This window comes from Notolabrus celidotus, chromosome 8 (assembly GCF_009762535.1).
Source record: "Notolabrus celidotus isolate fNotCel1 chromosome 8, fNotCel1.pri, whole genome shotgun sequence".
In the NCBI taxonomy this organism is placed as follows: Eukaryota; Metazoa; Chordata; class Actinopteri; order Labriformes; family Labridae; genus Notolabrus; species Notolabrus celidotus.
The window spans coordinates 20,843,743-20,862,557 of NC_048279.1; the positions used below are offsets into that span (position 1 = coordinate 20,843,743).

General features: G+C 41.8%; 1 protein-coding gene across 4 annotated transcripts in view; it reads right to left on the minus strand.

Moving 5' to 3' along the window:
- Positions 1-12,681, minus strand: part of LOC117816796 (protocadherin alpha-C2-like) — a 95,980-nt gene extending 83,299 nt beyond the window's left edge. Inside the window, exon 1 of one of the 4 annotated variants that reach the window (XM_034689133.1) lies at positions 10,168-12,681. In XM_034689133.1, the coding sequence (XP_034545024.1) occupies positions 10,168-12,549 (2,382 nt within the window). In that variant the 5' untranslated portion in view covers positions 12,550-12,681. Of the gene's footprint in view, positions 1-385; positions 2,915-3,601; positions 6,136-7,052; positions 9,566-10,167 lie in introns of those variants that run through there. The other 3 variants (XM_034689130.1, XM_034689137.1, XM_034689134.1) reach the window with 3 other exon arrangements.
- Positions 12,682-18,815: the final 6,134 nt, after the last annotated feature.

The window sequence follows — 18,815 nt, forward strand, 5'->3', positions numbered from 1 at the left end:
GAACCTAGCACATTGAAGACATATAGGAAGACATCCTCTTTACCTCATTCTTTTTTAGAAATAGGACCAAATAATTTCCCTCAACAACTTTGTTCACTCTATGAGCAGAAATAAAATCAGATGTAGCTCACAGTGAGTGAAAAATAAGACATCAACAAACACCATACATGAAGGGCTAAATGTAGCCTCCATTGTCTAAGTCTGTTGGCCAGTATGAGCGTGGTTCAATTACCTTCTTTTTGTTAAGTAAACTTAATATTCTGATAAGTGGATGAATGCTATGACTTTCAGTGATAGTTACAGTTCTCAATGAACAATACTAAGTAAATACAACTTTGCTTCTTGTGACTAATATATTTCAAATTAACCAGCTGTACTCTCTTACCTTCTCTTTGTTGGGTAAGGTCTGAGTTCTGGTAAAAGTGTCTCCTCCATTGATACTGATGAGTTCACCATCTACAGGTGGATACGGGGCGGGGAAAACCACTACGTCACTCTTGAGGGTGTCTGAGCTGAAACACACGTCATACTGCTGAGTAGATTTGGAGTAAGACCAGCTCCCGTCAGGGTGGGTGGTGATCATTGGGGCCCCGTACCTGCTGAAGGAGCCGTCTGTCCTATGACATTTGACAGCTATTAAAGTGATGAGGCTGAGCAGGAAGATGGCTGACACCGCCACAATGCCAATGAGCAGATAGAGGTTCAAAGAAGAGAAGCTCTCCTCCTTTATGGTCACATGTCTGAACTGAGTCTGGATGTCAGCTGAGCTCTCAACCACCACCACATCAATAGACACAGTAGCTGACAGGGAGGGTTCTCCGTTATCAGAGACCGAGACCACCAAGGGGTGAGTTTTCAGGTCATTGTCACTCATCCTCCTCTTAGTCCTGATTTCTCCGGTGCTGGTTCCAATCCGGAAGAGGTTGTTTCCTTTGGGCTCAAAGTGATAAGAAAGCAGCGCGTTGTAACCAGAGTCAGCGTCTACAGCCCTGATCTTTGCCACAAAGTATCCCGCTTCAGCAGAATAGGGGATGCTCTCACTGTTAACGGAGCCGTGCTCAGAATAGGGTGCGAGGATATTTGGATTATTGTCATTCTCATCCAGGATCAAAACGTTGACAGTCACGTTGCTGCTGAGCGGAGGAACACCAGAGTCTGTGGCCTGAACTTTGAACTGAAATGTTTTTAACTCCTCATAGTTCAAAGACTGCAGGCTGACTATATCTCCAGTCTCTGAGTTGATGTTAATCATTGTAGATAAAGGCAGTGAGTTACTGCTGTTGTGTAAAAAAGAATAGCTCACCTGACCATTCTGATTGATGTCTGCATCAATGGCAGAAACTGTTTTAATAACTGCTCCTACTGGACTGTTTTCTCTCACATAAACATTAATAATGTTTTCTGTGAATAAAGGTTTGTTATCATTCACATCAGAAACGTGAACTTGAACAACGCTCGTGCTAGAGAGAGGTGGGCTGCCCTCATCTCTAGCAGTGATGCTGATATCATATTGAGATGTTCTTTCTCTGTCAAGAGGTCCGTCCACCACCAGAGAATAATAATTCTTGTAATTTGACTCTAACTTAAACGGAACATCATTGGAAATTTTACATCTTACTTGCCCATTTTTACCTCCGTCTTTGTCAAGTACAGAGACAAGTGCAATGGCAGTGCCAATGGTTTCATCTTCCTTCACAGAGTTCAACAATGACGTGACTGTAATTTGAGGAGCGTTGTCATTAACGTCTATAACTTCAATTAATAGCTTGGCATGAGAGGTGAAAGGAGAGGAAGCTCCGTCACTGGCCTGTACTCTGATCTCAAAAGCATTATTTTCCTCAAAGTCAATATTCTTTTTATTTGTTACTGTCCCGGTTTTTTCATCTATGTCAAACATATCTGTTTGTTTCCCCCGACCGAGTTTGCTGAACGCATATAACACTTGTCCATTTGGGCCTGCATCTAAATCAGTAGCATTTAATGTTATTATAGACGTGCCTATTTTAACATTTTCAAACACACTGGCTTTGTAAAGTGTTTGGCTAAATACAGGAGCGTTGTCGTTGACATCCAAAACGTTTACAATTATGACCATTGTGCCTGATTTAGCCGGAGTCCCTCCGTCAATAGCAGTCAATGTGAGGCGTATCACAGATTGTTTTTCTCTGTCTAAAGCTTTCTGCAGCAGTAATTCCGGAGTTACACTTTCTCCTTTGTTTGTAACGAGAGAGAAGTGTTCATTTTGGCTAAGCTTGTAGGTGTTTACTGCATTTTTGCCCACATCTGCATCGTCAGCCGGACGCAGGGGAAATTTTGCCCCCGTCGCTGTGATTTCTGTTATGTCTATTACTTCTGATGTACTGAGAAATGAGGGGGAATTATCATTGACATCCAGGACAGTAATTTCAATACGGTATAGTTTCAATGGATTATTAATAACAGCTTCTACACTAAGTGAACATTTAGGCTCGTCTCCGCAGAGTCCTTCTCGATCTATTCTCTCGTTAACATACAGAGCACCAGTCTTTAGGTTTACCTCAAAATATTTAGTCTTTGATCCAGCAACGATCTGAAACATTCGGGACTCCAAATCCTGGACATTGATGTTCAGATCTTTTGCAATATTTCCGACCACAGTCCCCAGGTTTACCTCCTCTGAGACCGAGTAAGAGAGCTGCCCAGACACCGCGTCCCAGTAACAATCCATCAGGACGACCAAGAGATATATCCACACAGAGCTCGTTCTGCTCGGAAAATACATTATTCCACTGATGAAGAAGGAGCACTTGGGTTACTATTGAAAGCACGATACATCAGCTATGAGGTAGAGATCAAGGAAGAAATAGTCTAAATTATATCTCCACATTTTGTCCGTCGAATAACACTACCGTTCTTTGTCGTCCCACCTCTCTTTGTAACAAAGCCCACAGACACACTATCAGCTGAATTTGGGAGGAGCCATGAGACGTCAAAGCGAGCCTCTAAATGTGACGGTCTGCAGTGTCCCCTTGTGGATATATATCATAACTACATGCTACACTGAACATAACACTGGCAAGTGTTAACCATTCTTACATCGTCTTAATGATGAAGCAATCGCAAGAAAATCAGAGTACAAAATGATAAACATGAAGGTTCAGGCCACTGATCATAACGTTCTGAAAGAAATTCACTTAAAGTTGAAGAAACTGATTCTAACATTTTTTTTAATCCAAGTTTTAGGCTAAAGTTTGATTTGTGCATTATAAAATTAAACTGTTTATACTGATGTCAGCAAACTATGAATATGTAGCATATCGTAAAACATTTTTGGAAAAAAAAGTACGTTTTAATGCATTGACAAAATATATACAAATTTATTTTTTAGATTTATTCTGAATTTACTTCTAGGAATTTCAGTGCCGTTCAGCGCCACGGACCACAATGCAACATGAGCAACAGTTCTAATAATTAAATACCTTTCGATTCTGTCCCTATTCAAAGGAGGGCCAAATAAATGCAATGAAGACTTACAATTACTTCATTCATGATGCGCCATAATAACGACCAGTACGCATTTCGCAACTAATATAATTTAAATATGCTTAAAGCATTATCTTACCTTGTCTGTGTTGGGTAAGGTCTGAGTTCTGGTAAAAGTGTCTCCTCCATTGATACTGATGAGTTCACCATCTACAGGTGGATACTGGGCGGGGAAAACCACTACGTCACTCTTGAGTGTGTCTGAGCTGAAACACACGTCATACTGCTGAGTAGATTTGGAATAAGACCAGCTCCCGTCAGGATGGGTGGTGACCATTGGGGCCCCGTACCTGCTGAAGGAGCCGTCTGTCCTGTGACATTTGACAGCTATTAAAGTGATGAGGCTGAGCAGGAAGATGGCTGACACCGCCACAATGCCGATGAGCAGATAGAGGTTCAAAGAAGAGAAGCTCTCCTCCTTTATGGTCACATGTCTGAACTGAGTCTGGATGTCAGCTGCGTTCTCAACCACCACCACATCAATAGACACAGTAGCTGACAGGGAGGGTTCTCCATTATCAGAGACCAACACCACCAAGGGGTGAGTTTTCAGGTCATTGTCACTCATCCTCCTCTTAGTCCTGATTTCTCCGGTGCTGGTTCCGATCCGGAAGAGGTTGTTTCCTTTGGGCTCAAAGTGATAAGAAAGCAGCGCGTTGTATCCAGAGTCAGCGTCTACAGCCCTGATCTTTGCCACAAAGTATCCCGCTTCAGCAGAATAGGGGATGCTCTCACTGTTAACGGAGCCTTGTTCAGAATAGGGTGCGAGAATATTTGGATTATTGTCATTCTCATCCAGGATCAAAACGTTGACAGTCACGTTGCTGCTGAGCGGAGGAACACCAGAGTCTGTAGCCTGAACTTTGAACTGAAACATTTTTAACTCCTCATAGTTAAAAGACGTTAAGCTGACTATATCTCCAGTCTCTGAGTTGATAATAATTATTGTAGATAACGGTAATGAGTTACTCTTACTTTGTACAAAAGAATAGCTCACCTGACCATTCTGATTGATATCAACATCTTCTGCACTCACTGTTGTTATAACTGCTCCTACTGCACTGTTTTCTTTCACAAAAACATTGATCAGCTTCTCTGAGAATCGAGGCGGGTTGTCATTGACATCAGAAACATGAACTGTCACTATGCTTTTGCTTGAAAGAGGTGGAGTCCCCTCATCCGTCGCTATTATAGTGACGTTGAACTGAGCTTGAGTCTCTCTGTCGAGAGGACCATTAACTACTAAAGAATAATAGTTTTTATAATTCGTGTCTAATGTAAACGGAGAATCATTTGCTATTACAGCTTTGACCACACCGTTTTTCCCTCCATCTCTGTCCAACACTGAAACAAGTGCAATAGCAGTACCTACTTCTGCGTCCTCCTTTACTGTGCTAAGTAATGACGTCACTGTGACCTCAGGAGCGTTGTCGTTTAGATCCAGCACTTCAACTAACACTTTACAATGAGCAGACATCGGAGGCTGGCCTTTGTCACTTGCCTGTGCGTGAATCTCAAACGCAGGATTTTCCTCATAATCAATCTTACCTTTGATTAAAATTGCTCCTGTTTTAGAATCAATTTCAAATAAATTCAAAACACGATCCTGACCCTTTTTCCTCAGAGAATATTCTATTTCACTGTTTAAGCCCTCATCTGCGTCTGTGGCGTTCAGAACAAACACCGTAGACCCAGTTGGCAAATTTTCAGTTACTTGAACTTTGTATAAGGATTTACTGAATACAGGGTGATTGTCGTTTGTATCCAGAACATTGATAATAATTTGTGAGGTTCCCGACCGTGATGGATTCCCGCCGTCGTCTGCAGTCAGTGTGAGTTTTAAAACAGAGTCCTTCTCTCGGTCTAAAGATTTTTGCAATACCAACTCTGCAGACACACTCTCCTCCCCTTTGTGAATTTCTAAAGAAAAATAATCATTCTTACTAAGCCTGTATGTATTTACATCGTTCTTTCCAACATCCAAATCCGATGCCTCTATTAGCCCAAACTTCACTCCAGGTAAAGTGTTTTCTGCAACGTCAAGGGATTGTAGCGCCTCGGAGAAAACAGGAGCATTGTCATTTGTATCTGTTATAGTAATCTCTAATCGGTACAGCTTCAGTGGGTCGTTGATCACCGCCTCTACATTTACAGTGCATTTGGCAGCCTTCGCACAAAGCTCCTCACGGTCGATTCTTTCATTGACATAGAGCACTCCCGTTTTCAGATTTACCTCGAAATATTTTCTCTTTGATCCGCTAACAATCTGAAACATACGTGTCTCTAAGTCCTGAACATTAAGATTGAGATCTTTGGCGATATTTCCGACAGAAGTCCCCGGGTTTACCTCCTCTGAGACAGAATATGAGAGCTGTCCACACACCGCTTCCCAGCAGCAATTCAGCAGCACAGCCACAAGATATATCCGAATATGTCTCGTTCGTCTTATGAAAGGCATTATTAGATCCTGCTCAAAAAGGGCGTAAATCCTTGTTCAGCTTCTCCCCTTAATCAGCCATAATACATGCAAATATTACAACTCCAGTTCGTGCATTTGTATCATCTATCTGGTAAACGTCTTCAGCCTTTTTCTCTCTCGCTCTGCGTCTCTTTGTCACAAAGCCTTGAGAAACCTCCTCCTCATCCTCTGTTTCTGGGAGGAGTCTACGTCTCCCAGAAATAACGTCCAGATGTCATGGTCTGCACTGTCCTCGTGTGGTGATTTGAATCAATTGCATATAACAACAGGCAGCAACACTGATATGGCCAACATACTATTGGAATTCAGACATTAAACAATAATACGACTGGTTCAAATGAGTCTAACGACCAAAGTTAAAGTCATGAGATGATATTCCGTCTCTTATAGTCCAATCTCTCTATTTTTTCCGTTTAAACTTCATACAAGCTTATTCACTTGCTGTGACTATAACGTCTAGAAAGATAAACCATATCAAACACGATGTAGGCAATTCACTACAACTTTTAAACAAACTAAAAGCACGGAAAATTAAAATTGTCTATGACAGATCATATTTGCTACATGTCCTCAGCTTCTTAAAAAAGAAAACGCAGGCACTGTGAATTTATTGATAAAAACAATTGAAGTGTATTCCCTAATTGCGATGAAACCAAATATTTTGTTTAATAAAAAAAAAAAATAGTTTAAAGAAAATTCATATGTATATGGCAGTGCACTGAACTGCACTTTTCTTCCTAATAACCTAGTTATCCACGTTGCAAAACGCTTTTCCAGTAAAGGGGTTGTCAATTCAGCACCATGGTCAGCGGCACACACTCTAGAGCGTCAGGTTTACTCAGCCTATAATTACTGTTATACATTTGGCTAGTTTACTGCCATATATTTCAACACAAAGGCACACAACCCAAGGATAAATGCAGTTCAGTAAATGGTCACAAGTCATTTTTTCACCTAATTTATACGGAATAATATAAAGATATCATGCTGGCAGTTTTATTTGTCCAGACAACAACCACATGGACTTATTGCCGATTCATATTTTTCTTACCTTGTCTTTGTTGGGTAAAGTCTGAGTTCTGGTAAAAGTGTCTCCTCCGTTTATACTGATGAGTTCACCATCTACAGGTGGATACGGGGCGGGGAAAACCACTACGTCACTCTTGAGTGTGTCTGAGCTGAAACATACGTCATACTGCTGAGTAGATTTGGAGTAAGACCAGCTCCCGTCAGGGTGGGTGGTGATCATTGGGGCCCCGTACCTGCTGAAGGAGCCGTCTGTCTTGTGACATTTGACAGCTATTAAAGTGATGAGGCTGAGCAGGAAGATGGCTGACACCGCCACAATGCCGATGAGCAGATAGAGGTTCAAAGAAGAGAAGCTCTCCTCCTTTATGGTCACATGTCTGAACTGAGTCTGGATGTCAGCTGCGTTCTCGACCACCACCACATCAATAGACACAGTAGCTGACAGGGAGGGTTCTCCATTATCAGAGACCGACACCACCAAGGGGTGAGTTTTCAGGTCATTGTCACTCATCCTCCTCTTAGTCCTGATTTCTCCGGTGCTGGTTCCGATCCGGAAGAGGTTGTTTCCTTTTGGCTCAGAGAGTTGATAAGAAAGCAGCGCGTTGTATCCAGAGTCAGCGTCTACAGCCCTGATCTTTGCCACAAAGTATCCCGCTTCAGCAGAATAGGGGATGCTCTCACTGTTAACGGAGCCGTGTTCAGAATAGGGTGCGAGAATATTTGGATTATTGTCATTCTCATCCAGGATCAAAACGTTGACAGTCACGTTGCTGCTGAGCGGAGGAACACCAGAGTCTGTGGCCTGAACTTTGAACTGAAACGATTTTAACTCCTCATAGTTAAAAGACTGTAAGCTGACTATATCTCCAGTCTCCGAGTTGATAATAATTATTGTAGATAACGGCAGTGAGTTACTCTTACTTTGTACAAAAGAATAGCTCACCTGACCATTCTGATTGATATCAACATCTTCTGCACTCACTGTTGTTATAACTGCTCCTACTGCACTGTTTTCTTTCACAAAAACATTGATCAGCTTCTCTGAGAATCGAGGCGGGTTGTCATTGACATCAGAAACATGAACTGTCACTATGCTTGTGCTTGAAAGAGGTGGAGTCCCCTCATCCGTCGCTATTATAGTGACGTTGAACTGAGCTTGAGTCTCTCTGTCGAGAGGACCATTAACTACTAAAGAATAATAGTTTTTATAATTTGTTTCTAATGTAAACGGAGAATCATTTGCTATTACAGCTTTGACCACGCCGTTTTTCCCTCCATCTCTGTCCAACACTGAAACAAGTGCAATAGCAGTACCAACTTCTGCGTCCTCCTTTACTGTGCTAAGTAATGACGTCACTGTGACCTCAGGAGCGTTGTCGTTTTGGTCCACTACTTCTACAAGCACCTTGCACTCTGCAGACATCGGAGGCTGGCCTTTGTCACTGGCCTGTGCATGAATCTCAAATGCAGGATTTTCCTCATAATCAATCTTACCTTTGATTAAAATTGCTCCTGTTTTAGGATCAATTTCAAATAAATTCAAAACACGATCCTGACCCCTTTGCCTTAAAGAGTACTCTATTTCACTGTTTAAACCCTCATCTGCGTCGGTGGCGTTCAGAATGATGACAGTAGACCCAACTGGTAAGTTTTCAAGAATGTGGGCCTTGTATAAAGATCTGCTGAAAACCGGAGCATTATCGTTGATGTCTAAAACATTGATAATGATCTGAGAGGTTCCTGATTTGGGTGGATTTCCTCCGTCCACAGCAGTAACTGTAAGTCTTATCGTATTCATTTTTTCTCGGTCTAAAGATTTTTGAAGCATAAGCTGTGCGGACGAGCTGTCTCCCCCTATGTTGACGTCCAGAGAAAAATAATCATTTGGACTGAGCTTGTATGCGCTAACACTATTTTTCCCAACATCGAGATCTGATGCCCCGATGAGCCCGAATCTCCCCCCTGGGACAGTACTTTCAGCAATGTTCAGAGTCTGCAAATTATCAGGAAAATGCGGCGCATTATCATTTACATCGACTACCTTTACTTCAAAACGATACAGTTTAAGTGGGCTGTTAATCACGGCCTCTACACTTACTGTACATTCTGTGGCTTTCACACAAAGCTCCTCACGGTCGATTCTTTCATTGACATAGAGCACTCCCGTTTTCAGGTTTACGTCGAAATATTTTCTCTTTGATCCACTAATGATCTGAAACATACGAGGCTCCAAGTCTTGAACATTAAGGTTGAGATCTTTGGCGATATTTCCGACAGAAGTCCCCGGGTTTACCTCCTCTGAGACGGAATATGAGAGCTGTCCACATACCGCTTCCCAGCAGCAATCCAAAAGAACAACGACTAGATAAATCCCGAAAGGGCTCCGTATCCTGTGCAACGACATATTTACATCCAGCATGAACACAGTAGCCAATAACTCAGTATGAAAGCCGAGGATCAAAATTCAGTCTCCCTGCTTCTAAAAGGTACCAGACAAAATGTGTCACACAATCCATTCTTGCACTGCATCTCTTTGTAACAAAGCCCCGAGAATTATCCTCCTCCTTTGAATCTGGGAGGAGCCCGAAGCAGCCAGGAGGAACATCAAAATGTGATGGTCTACAATGTCCCCGTGTGGACATTTTAAAGAACTACATTTTTCCCTTAAGAAGACATTTTATTATTTTCTTCTATCATTGCAGTCAAAATCCAATGCAAACAATACTGACTATGTGGCTCAAAATCTACAATAAAAAAATACTAATTATTTAATTAATATAAAGCGAGGCTATAATTTCTGAAGTAATGTATTTATTATTTAATTGCAATTATAATCAAATGCAGAAGTACAAACTACCAACAGAAGAACCCAATATGCATTTTGGTGTGCTAGAGAAGATTGTTTTACTCCCTCAAGAGGGCACAATGTTAGCGTGAATTTCAATACCATAGACAGCGATGAGTAAACATGAGTTCCCGGAGGAATGAGGCTGAGGCTTATTGTACATTGCCGTTCAATGCATAGGCTCATGCACTGACACACATTCAATAGTTGTTCAGAATATATTCTATAATGTTATCTTGACACGATCTTGTACGCCGACAATAAAAAGCAAATTGTTTTAACGTCTTCTTACCTTGTCTGTGTTGGGTAAGGTCTGAGTTCTGGTAAAAGTGTCTCCTCCGTTTATACTGATGAGTTCACCATCTACAGGTGGAAACGGGGTGGGGAAAACCACGACGTCACTCTTGAGTGTGTCTGAGCTGAAACACACGTCATACTGCTGAGTAGATTTGGAGTAAGACCAGCTCCCGTCAGGATGGGTGGTGATCATTGGGGCCCCGTACCTACTGAAGGAGCCGTCTGTCCTGTGACATTTGACAGCTATTAAAGTGATGAGGCTGAGCAGGAAGATGGCTGACACCGCCACTATGCCGATGAGCAGATAGAGGTTCAAAGAAGAGAAGCTCTCCTCCTTTATGGTCACATGTCTGAACTGAGTCTGGATGTCAGCTGAGCTCTCAACCACCACCACATCAATAGACACAGTAGCTGACAGGGAGGGTTCTCCATTATCACAGACCGACACCACCAAGGGGTGAGTTTTCAGGTCATTGTCACTCATCCTCCTCTTAGTCCTGATTTCTCCGGTGCTGGTTCCGACCCTGAAGAGGTTATTTCCTTTGGGCTCAAAGTGATAAGAAAGCAGCGCGTTGTATCCAGAGTCAGCGTCTACAGCCCTGATCTTTGCCACAAAGTATCCCGCTTCAGCAGAATAGGGGATGCTCTCACTGTTAACGGAGCCGTGCTCAGAATAGGGCGCGAGAATATTTGGATTATTGTCATTCTCATCCAGGATCAAAACGTTGACAGTCACGTTGCTGCTGAGCGGAGGAACACCAGAGTCTGTGGCCTGAACTTTGAACTGAAACGTTTTTAACTCCTCATAGTTAAAAGACTTTAAGCTGACTATATCTCCAGTCTCTGAGTTGATATTAATCATTGTAGATAACGGTATGGAGTTACTCTTACTTTGTACAAATGAATAGCTCACCTGGCTGTTCTTGTCAACATCAGAATCATACGCAGTCACTGTTTTAATAGTAGCTCCCACAGGACTATTTTCATTTACATATATATTAATTTGGGGCTCTGAGAACAGTGGCGCGTTATCATTGACATCAGAAACATGTATAGTAAATACACTTGAGACGGAGAGTGACGGGATTCCTTTATCTGTGGCGACTATTGTGACGTTGTAGTTGGAGATCCTCTCTCTGTCCAGAGGTCCATCAACTATCAAAGAATAATAATTTTTGTAGTTTGTTTCGAGTTTGAGTGGGACTTCGTTTTTAATTGTTATCGACACGTCACCGTTTTTCCCTCCATCCTTATCGAGGACTGACACCAGAGCGACTACAGTGCCTATGTCAGCGTCCTCTCTCACTGTGCTATGGAGTGAAGTCACAGCTATCTCGGGAGCGTTATCATTTACATCGAGCACTTCGACCAGCACTTTACAATGGGCAGACATCGGAGGCTGGCCTTTGTCACTTGCCTCTACACGTATCTCAAAAGCCCTTTTTTCTTCAAAATCTATTTTGCCTTTCACCTTGATGACACCGGTTTGACTTTCAATTTCAAAGATATCGAGCACGTGATTCTGATCTTTGCTTCTCAATGAATACACAATCTCACTGTTCAGGCCCTCGTCTGCATCGGTTGCATTCACGGTGGTTACTTTTGTTCCAAGTGGCGTATTTTCGAGGATTTGTGTCTTGTATAACGTCTCGCTGAATATCGGTATGTTATCATTATTGTCTAAAACATTAACAACAAGCTGTGAGGTGCCTGATTTTGCAGGACTTCCTCCATCTACAGCTGTAAGCGTCATTGAGAGCACAGGCTGCTTCTCTCGGTCCAACGCTTTCTGCAGCACTAACTCAGCAGACACACTGCCTCCTGATTTATGCACTGCCAAGGAGAAATGTTCATTTTGGCTTAATTTGTAGGTGCTGACTCCGTTTCTTCCTACATCTGCATCCGTTGCTTCAGACAATGCGAATTTTACTCCCGGTAAAGTACTCTCGGCAATAAACAAATTCTGTAATTTAGTCATAAACAACGGGGCGTTGTCATTTACATCTAAAATGTCAATGTCAATTCGATACAGCTTTAAGGGGTTATTTATCACAGCTTCTACACTTACAGAGCATTTGAATTCCTCTGCGCAGAGCTCTTCTCTGTCTATTCTGTCACTGACATACAGAACACCAGTCTTGAGATTTACCTCGAAAAATGTTCTTTTGGATCCTGTCACAATTTGAAACATACGGGATTCCAAGTCCTGTGAATTAAGGTTAAGATCCTTGGCGATATTTCCAACAGGAGTCCCGGGGTTTACCTCCTCTGAGACGGAATATGAGAGCTGCCCAGACACCGTTCCCCAGTAACAATCCAAAAGGAGAGAAAGCCAGAGATATATTCCAAAATAGCTCCATCTACAAGGCGACGACATAATTCTGTATGAACATAAATGATAAATTCATGCAGGTTTTAGTCAGTATTGAAGATATCATCCGAGGAGAGCTTTGAATATGATCTGACAATTCTGTGTTTGTTCCACCGTCCTCTCTTTATAACAAAGACTGGAGATGCGTCCCAGTCGCCTGAAAACGGGAGGGGCCTAGTCTTATCAAAGAGTAGAGCTATCTCAAATGGATCAACAGCGACGCCAAGTGGTAAAACAGGTAACTTGCAATACATAAATAAATAATAGAAATAAAACCATGTAAAGTGGCTTACCCTTAAGCAGCTAATAGTCCACCAAGTTTTTTATAATGACATTGTATGTGCTTGTTAACAGTCTAACAAAACGTTGAGCGCTATGATTTCAATTTCAGCACTATGGACAGCACATCAGAGTATGCTCTGAGTTTAAATCTGTTAAGTGTGCTCTGAAGTCTGGTGACTGTCAGAGCTGTCCTCCATGCACACACACACACACACACACACACACACACACACACACACACACACACACACACACACACACACACAGCTGTGGGTGGCTGTGGTTCAAATGTACTAAATACTAATCGGAAGTTATCATGTTGAAGTGTCCTTGGGCAAAACACTCAATTACCAACTAAAGGCAAAGCCATTAGTGTAAGAATGTGTTTGTGAAATGGGTTGAATGTGGCAATAGTGTAAAGTACTCTGAGTGGTTGAAAGACTAGAAAAGCATCATATAAGTGCAATCAATTTGTCCTTTTTTCACAAACCCACCAACTTCTTTTACTCCATTCTTCTTCTCTGCTCCACTCCCTATTCATTTTATTATTATTTTTTTTTTATATTTCATCCAGGCAGTAATTTGTAGTGTAGAATTTATCAGTAAAATAAGCTTCTGAAGCATCAAATCTTTTAATTAAAGCATCCTATCCTAGAAGTTATCTTGACAACCTTTGCAGTAGAAAGCCAAACGCTAGCCCAAAACTTTGAAAAAAAAAAAAATGTCCCTTTTACTGCACCCTTGGGCCACTACATAAATCTTAGTTGACCCTTCTGTACCATTGCACTTAAACTCTGTAGAGACCTCCGCATGCTGTGTTGTGCTGTATTTTGGAGATTTTCTGGGAGTTTTTTCTCCACGTCTCCACAGAGACAGTAGTCATGAGCTTATGATCATTCCCTCGTTTGTAATCCCAGGATTAAGCCCTGGGTTCAGGAACTCCTGTCCTATTTCTATTCAGCAGGAAACATGATTTGATTTGAAAATATTAATAACCATCAAACTCTGAGCTGCTGTCATCCGTTAACCCCAAAATGCAATAATAATAATAGCACACAAAGGATGACCTGTGCGCTCTCCTCTCCTAATGTGTGTCAAGAGAAATTATCCAAAAGCAGAATGTACATTTAGGTCTTACTCAGACACACACACACACACACACACACACACACACACACACACACACACACACACACACACACACACACACACACACACACACACACACACACACACACACACACACACACACCACCTGGCTCTTCAGAGCAGACTGCCCATGATGAAATTCAATGATTCATAGTTTATTTGTAGGTCACTGTCTGTACTGCACTGACCTCACAGGGCCACTGCGGATTATTTTTGTCATTCAATAAACATGACAACATAGACTGCTGAGGCTACAGTTTACTCAGCACTATCAAGAGATCCCACTTCTTACAAAGCATATATCTGACCAGAGATTCTGCTGACACCAAAGGCCAAAAGACTAAGTCATGTCAGTGTAAATGTAAATACCTCTAAAATGTAAATAAACACATGTACTACACGGTCACAGCAAGCTACAATAAGTGCATTACAATCCTCAAGAAAAATTAGAATTGCTAAGCCCTTGTTCAATATATGACTACTATCAGGGGCTGTTCTTGCCCACTAGGTCATGTGGAAGCAACACTGATTGTGTAATGAAGAGTCTGACCTCCTCTTTAAATGCCAAATACAGCTCCTCTAGGAAGTATCTGCAGAGAGGTCAATTAATCCATAAATAGCTCTGTATGCGCTTTAGCAGAATCAATAAATCAAAACTGCAAACACTTTGTTACACACACAAACAAGCTACATGTGTGCTTCTTTAATTGATTCAATTTAATTGTAGTTGAATGAAATACTGAAGATTCTCATGAACACAGCATTTAAGTTCTCATTTATAAACTGTGTACATGCAGTCATTAAAGTCATATTTCCTGGAGACATGATAATCAAATGCTGAATAATTAATAGTGAGTAAATGGCAGTTTAGAAATACACATGGTATTTGCTCTCCAAACATGTGGAGCTGTGCATATCAAATCATGTGTTTAAATACATTTGGGCCTGTTACCCTGCTGCTCTGACTCTAGTGCACCTATCATGTGACTGAGTTAAAGGAGCAACAGAAGGGATCAAATGGGCAGAGGTGAGGGAGGGGGGCGGCATGGGCGGAAGCAGTCGACAGCAGCTTTTTAAGCATTTTCACTGCATTATTAAAGGGGTGCCAACAAATATAGCTACCAAATTAGCTTCTGTGCCTCCTCCATATTATGATTTCATGATCGTCCTTTACATAGCCATGGGTTGTGTGTGCTTGTGAACAAGTGTGTGTTAAGAGGGGTGTGTACTATGTGTGAGTAGATGGGGGGAAGGGTGCTATCTGAACATGCTCCAAGGCGAGTCCCCCTCCCTCTTTTACTCTCTCCTTCTGCACAGCTCTCTTGTCTCCATAGCAACGCCATCTTAGGCACAGACATGGTGCATGTGTGCACAAACACACCCTCACTAATGCAGAGGACTATAGGTTTATTTTAAACAACGAATAGGATCAAAAGCAATACATTGAACTTCATAGTCACTACTACATTTTTATCAGCTTCTGTTTACTTAGCTATTTAAGATAATTATTAAAAGCGCCAAACACACCCATCTACACAAACCCAAGCAACCTCAAACCACTCTTCTCTGCAAGCCATACCAGGCTGTCCACATCTGCACTCATGCATTGGTAATGGAGTGCTGCAGCAGCATATTCACTTTGACAGATCCACTAAAGCAGCAGCAGCATCAGCAGCAGCAGCGCCTGCTTCTTCATCCACCCCCACAGCCCCACAGAGCGCCTGACCTTTGAATACAGCCAAACCCAGCCCACTGTACCCTCCCTGGGCCAGGACTCTGGAGACCACCCCCACTCCTGCAGTCCGCACACTACATCCTGCTTCATGTGACGAGATTCTGATGTCACTGGGCTGTAATTGCTTGGAGAAGTGCTCATCACGGCACAAGGGGGCAACCTACTCCTTTCTTAGCTCTGTATCTTCTCGCACCAGATCATGTTCTGTTGTCCAGACCTATTCCCTTTTTTTAGCTTTTTCTTTGTGTGCTGTGCTTAAATTATTGCTCCAATGTCTCAGGGGATTCTCTGACGAGCAGCTGTGACGTGGCTGGTACAGCACTTGGTTTTGTAACTGCGACTAGAGCCACACCCAAATGCAGCACTGAACTAATCACTTAGATCTTCTAATGAAGCAGAGGGGGTGAAAGGAAATACAGAGGTAACAATACAGATTGTATTCTATAGGAATAGAAGAAAGACCCAAATTCAGCCATAAAATGGGGAAGGGAGGAAAATGACACTAGGATGATATAAAAAAATTCTAAAAATAGAGCAAGATGTTCTTTGGAGAATTGCCTCTCTCCCTCTTGCTGCCATCTGACATTGTCATTTTGAGAAAGCTTTTCAAATGCAGTCCATAACTTCATTTATGATACACAGAAAGAAAAAGAGAGGTGTATAGCAGATGAATCACTCTCAGTATTTAATCCAACTACCACTTAATCATTTATTTCCAAATCTGTGTACGCCTCCACTGCTTTCTGGAGTAAGTAGGACAGGGGCGGGTCCAGAGAAACATGAGCCGGAACAAGATGGAAACCAGGACACAACAAATATGGAGCATGCCCAAACACTCACACACATGCACATATACCCCTGAGTTAAATCCAGAGCCACACCAACACAGTGTTCACTCATTTGGAATGTAATGGCACAATGCCCAAAACTAACATAATTAGTTACTCTACTGTAAGACAACTGGCAGGGGAAACAGCATGCTAGTGTTGCTGATAATATTTCTATTTTTGAAATTATCACAAGTTGAGCCAATTTTGTAGATAGGACTGTAAAATTTAGATGTTAAGTCTGTGCACATAGCCATCCCACATACCCAGTATGCCTAGAAAGTTTATACTCTATGTATTTGACAACTTCAAGCCTCCATGTATTTTAAGACTCTATAATTGAACCATTACAGGGTTTCTTACTTATAGTTAACATACATCGATAACATTTTGTTTGTTTACAGATCATCAACTGTGTAAAGCGTCCTGAGCTCATTAAACTCAAACATCATCTTAATGGATCTGTGTGATCACATTTCAGTCATTTAACAAAGTCAACACAGACAGTCTGTAGCCTTAAAGGGGAACCTACATTAATTAGTATAAAGCATATGTACAGTGTGGATTTCAGTGTCTCTATGGAGTTAAACAGTGAGAGGGGGTCTATGATTTTCATGTGTTAGAGAGGTCTCAGTGCAGGAAACATAAAATGTGGGAGAAAGAAGAGAAGCAAAGTGCATGTTTGTGTAGATTAGCTTATTTATATATAGTTTCATGATATGTTGTTAGCATTGCAGTGTAGTGAGACTGTCTTGTTTATCTTATTATATAAAGGTATTTAAAAAAATGCATCAAGCAGATAGGTTGTGAAAAAAAAGACACAGACCAGGATATACAAGGTTTAGCAACAGCTAAGGTAGCATTGGAATCTGATTGGTTGGCTAAGATCAATGTGACTGTAATGGACACTCTGATTGGCTCAACAATGTGCCTGGAGACAGTGTTCCATAGATCTCTGCTCTCACAGCCAGCACCCACAATTGATTCACTATCCCCCCTCTTGTATCCATGGTGACGCAGATGCAGCCTCTGTCAGTGCCCCACCCTGTACCCCCCTTCTTCTCATCCGCATTCTCTGTTTATGAGCACTCATATGCCAAGGACAAGGCTTCTGCTTTATCTAATCACTGGGGCATCTCAATTGGAAAATATGTGTTACATTTTACTAAAAGGCTTTGCGCGTTACACACATGAACCGTTTTTATAAAACCAATAGAAGGATAGAGGACACACACTCCCAGTTACTCTCTCGCTCCCTTTTTCTCTTTCTTTATCTCTCACTTTCAAACGCACATGCACAGTAACAGCCTCAGCCCAACAGTTTCTGTGGGATTAAAAGTAAATCTAGCTTTATAGTCAGACATGAATAACCTAGATTTGTCAATCAAACAGTCAGTGGGGAGGAGGGCATGAACTGTGCCTGTCTGTAATCAGAATATAAAATGGGACAGAGCCGGCTATCTGTGTATCAGTACCAACACAGCAAATCAATAACACCAGCCAATATACTACCACACACAGAGTGGCAACATGCTAAATAATTGAATGTATTGACACACAGACACACATACTGTATAGCTCAAAATAAGTATCATGTCACTCCCCCTTTTCACCACAAGGGGGAGCTTTTTTACCCTTTCGTTTTTCTTCACAGCAGCTTGCAGAGGCACACACGAGCGGATGTCAGAGACAGGCAATGCTATAAAGCCTTCTATTAGATTAGCAAGCTCACACACTACAAAAATTGTATCAGAGGTACAGATATACTAGCAGCCGTGGTGTCTGCCACACACTGCCTCTGCCTGCGGAAATTAAAATGTCAACTCCCCCAGATTGGAGAAGAGATGAGGATGTATCTAACGGTACCTGCACATTCTCATCCAGCCTGATACATATCAAAACAAAGAGGCAAAGACAAAGAGATAATCCCAGCAGCAACACCTGAAGATTACACAAACTTAACAGTATCCTTAATAGAGCAGTTATATATTTTGTACTCTAGATCATTCAATTAAAAAGACAAGCCCATAAGTAAAACAGACTTTATCCACAATCATTTGCATTTCATATACATCGGCAATTCATACCGATACAGATCAATGTAGACTAACATCTATTTTTACTTTCCTGCCTGTCATGCAGTGCTGTGTATGAAGTGCACTGCAGGTGCAGGGCTGCTGCACCAGGGCTTGGCCCATTTCTTTAAATAAAAAAAAAGGTCTGAATAATGGAGGAGAGTGCCGGCCTGCAGAGAATCTGATGTTTGAGACGGCTGAAAT